At 39.6% G+C, this 10,072-nt stretch overlaps 1 protein-coding gene across 5 annotated transcripts in view; it reads left to right on the forward strand.

Moving 5' to 3' along the window:
• Window positions 1–10,072, forward strand: part of ip6k1 (inositol hexakisphosphate kinase 1) — a 44,714-nt gene that overhangs the window by 27,204 nt on the left and 7,438 nt on the right. For 4 of the 5 annotated variants that reach the window (XR_006829111.1, XM_046076199.1, XM_046076200.1 and 1 more), the window contains exons 5-8: window positions 5,012–5,246; window positions 6,044–6,196; window positions 8,682–8,925; window positions 9,431–9,664. Coding sequence is in view for 4 of the 5 variants with exons in the window: in XM_046076199.1 (XP_045932155.1) it covers window positions 5,012–5,246; window positions 6,044–6,196; window positions 8,682–8,925; window positions 9,431–9,664 (866 nt within the window). In the remaining variant the exon portion in view is untranslated. Of the gene's footprint in view, window positions 1–5,011; window positions 5,247–6,043; window positions 6,226–8,681; window positions 8,926–9,430; window positions 9,665–10,072 lie in introns of all 5 variants that reach the window. The other variant, XM_046076202.1, reaches the window with a different exon arrangement.

Genomic DNA, 10,072 nt, shown 5'->3' on the forward strand with positions numbered 1-10,072 from the left:
CTCTTAAATAATATTTTACCCCTCTGGGTAGAAGTACGGATGTTTATTGGCAGTGAATTGCTTTAGCTGCTCTGCTCTTCATCTCCAGGCAAAAGGCCATAGCTGATTCCACTTGCTTTTGCTGTAGTAACGGAGCTAAACACACTTTGACAGCCAGCGAACACACACACACGTCATCCTCTCCTACATGTATGTCACCTATTTATCATTTTAGCAAACTATGTAAGAGGAGACGGTGATGAAATCAGGAGTATGGGGGCAGGAATGAAGGGAGGTTGGGAGGTATAGAGAGATTTTGATGGTGGATGGGGGTGTAACATTAATGAAGGCTCTGTTTCCATTAACTGTGCTTGTAAATCACAAAGGTGAGCCAACCAATAAAACACAAGGGCCCTGACACTTTTTTTCTTTGAAGTAAAATGTCTGCCATGAGAATGGTTTGTCAGGAAAGCACTATAATACATGAGCTGTGTCCCAGTTCAACACTACATAAATTATTCTAAACAGGTTTGTAGTGGGGTCACATAGTCACATTTCTTGTTTGCATACTAACAAGATTATTTTTTAGGGCTTTTTTTGCCTTGGGATGACAGGCAGCAGAGGAGCAGCAAAGGGCCACCAACTGTGGCAGTTAATTCACATAACAAAAGCGGATGGAAACGCACATTAACTTTGGATGGAGAATTGACAGTTGGCATTTTCTTTGCTGTTTTGGTGCACCTCTGGCCAGTTTCAACCAAAGCAGGACTCCAGTCATCCAGAACACCTGTGAGGGTTTGCAGGGTCGTTAAATACCTTGGAAAACAATTATGGTTTCTCTTTGGGAAGTTGAGTTGTTTGTGGAATTCTGAAGGAATTTAATTGATGTCCAATGCCGCAAGATATTGTAACAATTTTCTCATAGTATTAAACAGTAAAGTGTTGTTTTCTTGTATACTAAGTACAAAAACAGTATACTATAAAGTATTATGGAATTGGGATCTACAACAGGAAAGGTTAAACTTTCATGAGCTAGATGAAGGATGACACATTTGTGTGACACACAAATGATTACTTAAAACTGTATCCCACCTAACAAACTAATGACATTCCCATAAGTTAAAATTAAGATGGCATATTAGGATTGTTGTTGGCAGCATGTGAGCATCAATTAAGGAAGAAAACTGAGCTGAGTGTGCTATTCAGTGTCTCTAGCACACTCAGCTACTTTACATGGAACCTGTTGGACCTATTCCCAATACACTGACCTGCAGTTAATGGTATGTCTGTATTCCTACCAGTTTGCATTACTGGTGTTGTGGGTCCCAGTGCCATGACAACAGTGGTCCATAAGGAGTCTATATTTAGCCCAGGATCACTGCCCACTACCATTGTCCTGCTGATTAAATAACAGCAGACAGACAGACAGCTGCCCAGGGATGACTTTCTGAATATGTCAAGGTTGTTTCCTCCAGAAACTGTTTGACATTATCAAATTATATTTCTCCTTGTGTCGTGGGTGTGGAGGAGGTGAAGAAGTCCAGTTGTCTGTGGACAGAGTCCACATGCTGTGCTGTTCAGGGTAGGGTAAGGTTTGACTCTCAGTTTGGACTTGATCTTTGGAGCTGATTTCCCACAAGAGAGCAAACTAACAGCAAAATTCTATTTGGACATACAGGGAGGATGTTCAGTGTCTCACTTAGCAGGGATGAGATGCTCTACTCTGTTTTATTAAAGCTAAAAATAACAGTTGTTTAAATAAAACATTGTCATCCTATCTGGGGGATTCCATCTATAAACAGTTTCTCAATTGAATTTCCAGAACATTAACTATGTCTTTATATACAGATAGATGACAAATGGCAGTAAAACCCAACATTAAGCGTGTTGGTAAGTTTTTCTTCCACCATGTGCCTCCAGAATAGCTTTAATTGTTGAGGCTTCGTGGATGTTACTAACAGCACGTCTGATATTTACTGGTGAACCATTAAGAGCTCTTCACACCAGCAGGAGGATCTTAAACTGAATTGTGAAAGTAAACAGGTAAGATAATGGAGGTTTTTTCATTTTTTTCAGCTGGTTAAAACATGTGCAGCTAAATTCTAAATGAGCCGCAGTCTGTGACTTGTTTTAGCAGGAAGGCCCATCTGGAAGTAGCTGTCTTCAATTGTTCAAAACCGATAGAAATACCCACATGAACTTACAAAAATTACATTTTTTTTTTAAAAAAGAGACCCGATCTGAAGGGGACCTGTGAACAGTCGTAGCGAATAGACTTAAGGATAATCAAATCCATAATACAGTGGACTCAACAGAGAGGAGAGCAACACTGGAAGCAGCATTATGACATTATCAGAAGTAGTGTGTATGTGTGTGCACATTTTTATTTAATTAACTGGGGGGAGGACCCATTGAGATAAATTCTGTTTTTCAAGGCCGAACTGGCCAAGAAATGCAGCAGGACAGCAAGTCTAACAGTACAACCCATATATATACAGTAACAATAGTAACAGCCCACTATCAAAACAAGTACATTAAAACCTCATGCAGATAGAATACTCTAATAAAATGCCTGTTCATTTAAAATCAATTACATTCATCTACAAAAACCTCTGTAATAAAGGATTTAAACTTCGCAAAAGGCACCTCCACCGTGAGGGTCCTTTGCAAGGAGTTCCAAGTAGGTGGGGCACATAGTGCTGTGCAGAAGTTTTAGAAAATGCTGTTAAGTAAGAATGCTTTTAAAAAGGGAAATGTTAATAGATTGTATTTATCAATTAACAAAGTGCAAAGTGATTGAACAGAAGATAATCAAATCACATCCAGACTTCTCCAGACAGCAGATGGGAGCTGATGGCCCTCCTAAACATCTTCTGATAGTGAAGGTAGTAAGCATGATGGATCTTTCATCTGCTGCAGTTAAGTGTCCTTGGCCAACCACTGTGTCTACGGTCCTCAACGTTGCACGTTTCGTTGTGCTTCTTCAAAAGAACTTGGACAGCACATCTGGAAACACCGGTCTGCCTTGACATTTCTGCCTGTGAGACCTTGCTGATGCAATTTAACTAACTACCTTATACCTACCTGCTGCGCTCATTCTTGTAATGGTGTTTGACTTTTAAGAGTAAACTGTCTTCCGCAACCTCAAAAGTTAGCTGAGTTTGGCTTTTCCTCTCCCAGGATTATTCCTCCTACACAGCTGTTTCTGTTTCAGTTAATGATTGTGTTTAAACCTACATATTGAATTGTTCATCAACAGCACCTGTTTGGTATAATTATTTAATCACACCTGATGTTATGTTTACAAAATCCCTGGCTTTGTGTAAGTGGTGTACCTAGAAGAATCAATGATGTTTTTAATGCAAATGGTGGTCATGCCAAATATTGGTTTGATTTAGATTTCTGTTCACTCACTTAAAATTTTTTTTATTAATAAACAAAATCTATTAACATGTCTATTTTTGAAAGCATTCTTACTTTACAGCATTTTTCCATGCCTGCCAAAAACATTTGCATAGTACTCTGTATCTATAAGTAAAATAAGATAAAGAATAAATATAATAATAAAAACATGTAGACATACAGTTACAAAATACAAGTAACAGAACTATATAAACACTGCAACATTTTTTGTAATGAATTGTGTGTGTGTGTTTCATGTTTTATCCCAGTGACCTGAATCCACACTAACCCACGGGGACTTGTGTCACTTTGGAGACTAAAATTATGGTCCCCATGGGTGGAAACTGCTGTTTGGGGGTTAAGCCTTGGTTTTAGAGTTCAGGTTACAATTGGGTCAAGTCTGTGGTTCTCAAATGTTTTCTGTCATGACTCCCTTTAGAAACCGAATAAAGTTCAAGCCCCCCGACTCCAGCAAAAGTGGATTTCATTTTTATCAATCATTAACAACACGGGCGATTAAAATAAAACAAAAAGATTTGGGTTAGCAAAATTACCTTTCATGCATGAGAGCACTTTGGTCTGCTCAACATCCATGCCCCCCCAGTTTGAAGACCACTGGGTTAAGTATAGGTATGTAGTTGTTATGGCTAAGGTTAGGTTAAGGGTCTAGGGAATGCATTGTGTCAATGAGATGTCCCCACAGGTATAGTAGAAGAAACGTGTGTGTTTGAACGCTTGTGTATGTGCGTCTACGTCGCTCACTGTCCCTCAGGTTGCGGGATGTTGAGATGTGTTGGGCAGCAAGATATGCCCTGTCTCCGTCTCCATGGAGTATTTTTAATTTTGGGAGCCCATTTAGCACTCTGAGATCTGCCAGAGGTAAATGTTCCTTATTTTGTTGAATGTTTTACATAGTAGGAGGAAGTGTGTCTCTGTCACAGCTTCATTTGTCCAACAGTGACCGCACATTGTGTTTTCTTTTGGTTGCTATGATATTGTGTCTTCCTTTTTTTGATTGCCAATTTGTGGTCACTGAGCCTGCACTCTGTTAGGATCAGTCTCTGCTTTCATTCCTTGATATTAGAGAAATATTCTGCCAATTCATAATCTCTTTTTAGTGCCAGATAACATTCTGATTTGCTTTGCCTTTTAGTTTCTTCTTTCCAGTGCAATTAGTCTCCTTTAGTTTTGAGTGCTGTGAATTGGAGGGTGTCTGCCTCGACAAACAAAATTGTTGTTTTGCAGTGATGATGATGCACCACCACATGATCAGAGGTGATAGAGACTCCTGGATCCACCTTTGGTATTACTAGACATATTCACACGCACCTAAAGACCTGTGGCAACACATTAAGACCCTACCACACCTGATTAGACTCAGTATAATTTGGACCCAGCCCAACTTGTCTCAGGTCTTTGTTATTAAGGACTGAGCAGACCCATGAATCTCTTTAAAAATGCAGTCATTTTGTGTTACTTCTTCCTTGTGTGCCGCAATGCTATGACGCGCTTGTCAGTTTTTTATTTAGTATTTTAGAAGAAGAATTATATTTCTCTGGGTCTGTCTGGGTATGGTAATAGAATATATTATTTCTAAACATACTGACAGTATTTTGCTCCGTCCTGTCAGGTATGGTGCTGGTTTGTTTCGAAGGCGACTCTGACGGCTACATCAACCTGGTGGCCTACCCCTATGTGGAGAACAACATGGAGGGAGGGACCGCTGAGCACGAGGAGCGCGACCCCCCGGAGAGGGAGCAGCCGAGGAGGAAGCACTCACGGCGCAGCCTCCATCGCTCCTCCTCCGAACACAAGGACGAGCGACCCGACAGGAGGGAGGCGCATGACACAGACACCTCTGAAAAGTAAGATAGTATTAAAGGAAGAGATATAAAAAACCAGGGGTGAAACAGTTAGTCAATTAATTTATTAGTTGGTGTACAGAAAATTAATCAACAGCTATTTTCATAGTGATAATTTATCAAGGAAAAATTATCTGTTTCCAGCTTGTGAGGATTTGCTGCTTTTCCCTATTTTTCTATTTTTCACCTTTATACTGAATATATTTGGATTTTGGGCTGTTGGTTTGAAGACATCACATAGGAAATGGTGGTGGGCATTTTTCACTATTTTCTGACATTTTATAGACATTTATTGACTCATCCAAAAAAGATGAATTGCTTATTAAAATAATCATTAGTTTGCACACTCATCTGGAGTCTTGCTCCAGTCAGTCATGCCCAGAACACCTCCAACTACAGGCAGCCAGGATGCAGATGATAAGATATAATATAGGTTATAAGATAAGTTTGCCACTTTGCTCCAGATTGAAATGTCTCAACAACTATTGACAAAATAACCTGCAAAGCTAAAGACATTGCCATCAGCCGCAGCTGTACTTTAATATTACTTTACACGCTAATCTAAGATCATTATAAGAACATTGTACCTGCTAAACATCAGCATGTTAGCATTGTTATTGGGAGCATGTCGGCACATTGGCTGTTTGGGCCAAATAAACACAGACTTGAAAGAACAGTCCAACCGTCACATGTCTAGTGTGATAAAGACAAACTTTTAAATCCATTGTAGATGCGACAGTATGCACAGAGGGCCACCAACAGTAATTTTTGAAATATTAATTATCTCCTCCTCAATGTAGTCTTGCAGAGCTGAAGAGTCCCAGGCTTGACCCAAAGATCCACTCAGATGTTCCCTTCCAGATGTTGGACTGGAACAGTGGTTTGAGTTCAGAGAAGATCAGTTACAACCCCTGGAGCCTCCGCTGCCACAAACAGCAGCTCAGCCGCATGAGGTCTGAATCCAAGGACCGCAAACTCTTCAGTATCCTTCCTCAGCCAATCACATCCACTGATACTCAACAGGTTTTTTTTTTTCATTAGACAAAAAAGTGAGGGAGACCGTGAGATGCGGTTTAAAGCTCCGCGTCAAAATACTTTGTACAAGATCAAAAAAAAACAAAATATGTGTATAAAAGCTCTGATGTTTTACAAAGTATCTGTTGGAATGCTAGTGTTGATGGCTTTAATATTATCCTCGAGAAGTCAACTACTGCCCTGGGCTCTTGATTGGTGGTTTTAGTAGTCAACTAGTTAAGGTAGTAGTGTACAGGTTCAATAAGAGGCTCTGAATGTAAATGTTAGTGAGACTGTGAGAATGAGGACAGGAATAAAGGGGAGGGTGGGAGGTGTCTGAGGTTGTCAGGTCAGAGGTTGTCTTTTGATCTTCAGCTTCAAAGGGAGCAGGCTGCAGCTGTGTGGAAAACACAGCAACACACACTCACATCAGTGTTCAGTCAACACAGATTCAACAGGGCTTCTGTCAATGAAGGTTCTCTGTGCAGATACATTGTACATGGTTGAGGTTTTTCTGCATTTCAAAAAACAACTTTCCTTTAATCCTAAAGAGACTGTATCATACAACAGAAAAGGCAGTGGGCACTGTGAAATATACGTATAAGCCATTTACTGTACTTTAACACACAGTAACACTGTGACAAAGATAGGTGGAAAAATAAAAGTTACAAGCAACAAAAAAAATCGACATGTAAATGAAATCTTCAAGTAGCCTATAATGTATTCAGAGTGATTGTCTGGAATATTTAGTCTCAGTGAAAGCTGTGTTAGCAAATTTGCACACTTGCCGTAAAGGGAAGGAGGGAATTCACAGTGAGCATTTTTGTGTACTCACCTGGAAATATTTTTAATAGACGTGGAACAGACTGATGGAGAAATAATAGTATGACATTGCAGAGATATCTCTATGGCAGCGGTTCCCAAACGTAGGCAATGCACCCCCTTCCGGGTATTTATCTATCTGTCTATCTTATCTATCTATATCTATCTATCTATCTATATCTATATCTATATATAGATAGATATAGATATATAGATAGATATATATATATATATATATATAGATATAGATAGATATATAAACATATATATATATAAACATCAAAATATGCGTGTCCCTGTTATAGTGAACATGCCAGAAGTCACAACTACGGGGTTTTACTCAGTGACACTCTTGAAAGTGACGGCTTTTAAATCAGTCGCTCTCCCCTTACTACCCACTTTCAGCTGAAACACAACATCCATCTGTCTTCTTTTCACTGCAACTCTGCATCGCGATGTAACATTATATATTTATTAAATTAAAAAGTAACCGTGGCAGTAAAACCTTTTGTCATACTGTGATGGTTAGACTTTGTAATCAATCCACAGTTTACCTGCGTGCCGAACCATGTGAAGGGAGGTGGGGGGTGTTTTCATGACAAAAAAATAACATTTCAAAACATCCCTCTGCTGTTTTCTCACAAATCGCACGCTGTGTGGAGCCTTATAAACAGATGACATGGACTAAAAGAGGATCCATGTGAGGATTTGTTAGTACAGTGCTTGTGTCTCAGCCTGAGAGAAAGAGGGAAAGAGGTGTGTGAGTAGCCATTTTCTGTGAGCTAACTATTAATAATAACGTTGTTTAAATTTAAAATTAAATTTACAAAGGAAAGTTTTCAATTCAGTTTTTTTTAAATGAAAAATTCCACAAAAAAATAATTGTTGTAGTTGTTACACTATTACACCACCATTACATTTTTCCTGTCGCGCATCCCCTAGAGGCAGCTCACCACACTTTGGGAATCGCTGGTCTATGATATTATGCTGTCCACATTTCCATGAATGGACAAATTCTCATATAGTGGGCGATAGTTTTATATACCTCATCTGTAAAGAGACCGTTTGTTTGAAAAAGGCTTATGTTACAGACAGGCTTTTATTTCTGACTGGTTTATATTTGATCTGATCATCTGTTTTCTGACCTGCTCCTTTTTTAATTTTCTTGTAATGAAAGCTCAAGACTTCCTCCACGTGTTGTCTTGATAAGTTCACTATAATGTATATTTCCACAGCACTAATTCATCAGCACAACAACACTTTCTATTTTCAACAGAAACTGAGTTCTAATTAAGAAATAAATGTCAGTCTCTTTGGTTTGCCCCTTTTTTAAATCAATGCTAAGCTGAAACTCAACACCTGTTGCAGATTACATCACATTGTTACAGCAGCTGAAAGGGCCAGGGGGCTGTGAATGTGAAAAGCTTGCAAGAAGTGCTTATTGACAATAGCTTAACATTGACATTAACGTTAAGTAACGTTAGCAGTTCTACAACTTTCTTTTGTGTAAGAAATGCAAAAGAAATAATTAAATGTGATTCAAGTACAGAACATTATGAGCTGTTTGTATGTATCTCTCCTTCCTCTGTGACAAATCTCCAGATTGGGTAAAGATCAGGGATGGTTCGCTTGTCAGACCGACTGCTCCTTAACGGCAGTGTTTCAACCAGAGTTCCTGTTGTTGGAGAATGTGGTTCACCACTTCTCTTACCCCTGCATCCTGGACCTGAAGATGGGCACCAGGCAGCATGGAGATGACGCCTCTGAGGAGAAGGCGGCCAGGCAGATGAAGAAATGTGAACAGAGCACCTCAGCGACGCTGGGAGTCAGAGTTTGTGGCATGCAGGTACAACAAACGCTACTAATGTGCAGACAGCATCGTCAAATGTGTCGCAGCATCAGTTAATGATTGTCCTGAACAAAAGATAATTGTCTGACGATGTAGGGAAAATAAAACAGGTTGATTTATCTTTAGGACATCCATCAATTTGTGAATGTCACAGTTAACTCTGCTGTGGTAAAGTGGGTAGAGTAACATAATAATATCAGGACTCCTCATGCTCATTTAGAAAAAGATGGGAGTATGTGCATGTACACACACTGTGTTCAGTGTATGTACATGCACATACACACAGAGCCATACGTTGTCAGTGTTGATTTTTAGGCTCCAAAAATAGGTAAATAAGTTGGATTCTTGACATAGGATGTTGTTGCATTCTTCTAACGGATTTTATTTTGAAAATATGACTGCATGTGCAGCATAATTACATGATTAAATGCATTGAACAAGTGAAGGTATGTAAATGTCTTTAATGTGATCAGTTTGAGCACTTTTCAATCTGTCTCTGCAGGTGTACCAGATGAACACTGGTCAGTACCTCTGCAGGAACAAGTATTATGGCCGCGGTCTGTCAATTGAAGGCTTCCGCCAGGCCCTCTACCAGTACATGCACAACGGAAATGGTCTGAGGCAGGACCTCTTTGAGCCAATCCTGAATAAGCTTCGCAGCCTGAAGGCGGTGCTGGAGAGGCAGGCGTCCTATCGCTTCTACTCGTCTTCACTTCTCATCATCTATGAGGGACAGGTGAGTCGGTTAAAATTTGTGTCTTGGTGTCAAAATAAATCTGCTGTGATGTGATGATGTGCTTTTCAGTTAAACCAAGTGTGACAGGATTATTTTATTATTCAGTGAACACCTGTCAGATGACATAACTTTGTCATGTTTTGTATTCATAGCTCAGAATGTTCACTATAAAAGCAAGAGGTGAAGCTTGAATGAGGTTTGTTTACATTCCACAAATGTAACTGCAGTCAAGCCTGGATTACCAGCCAGGCCCAGGGACCCCAATCACTAAAGGGTCCCAAAGGCCAAGATGAGCTATGCAGCAAGTACTTTGTTGTGATTCCATGTAATTGCATTTTTTTTAAACGTTTTAAAGTATAATTAACACTGAAGTGGTAATGGCGTATTTCCTGCATTTTGACCTTTTGT

The sequence above is a fragment of the Micropterus dolomieu genome, linkage group LG18 (assembly GCF_021292245.1).
Source record: "Micropterus dolomieu isolate WLL.071019.BEF.003 ecotype Adirondacks linkage group LG18, ASM2129224v1, whole genome shotgun sequence".
Lineage (NCBI taxonomy): Eukaryota > Metazoa > Chordata > Actinopteri > Centrarchiformes > Centrarchidae > Micropterus > Micropterus dolomieu.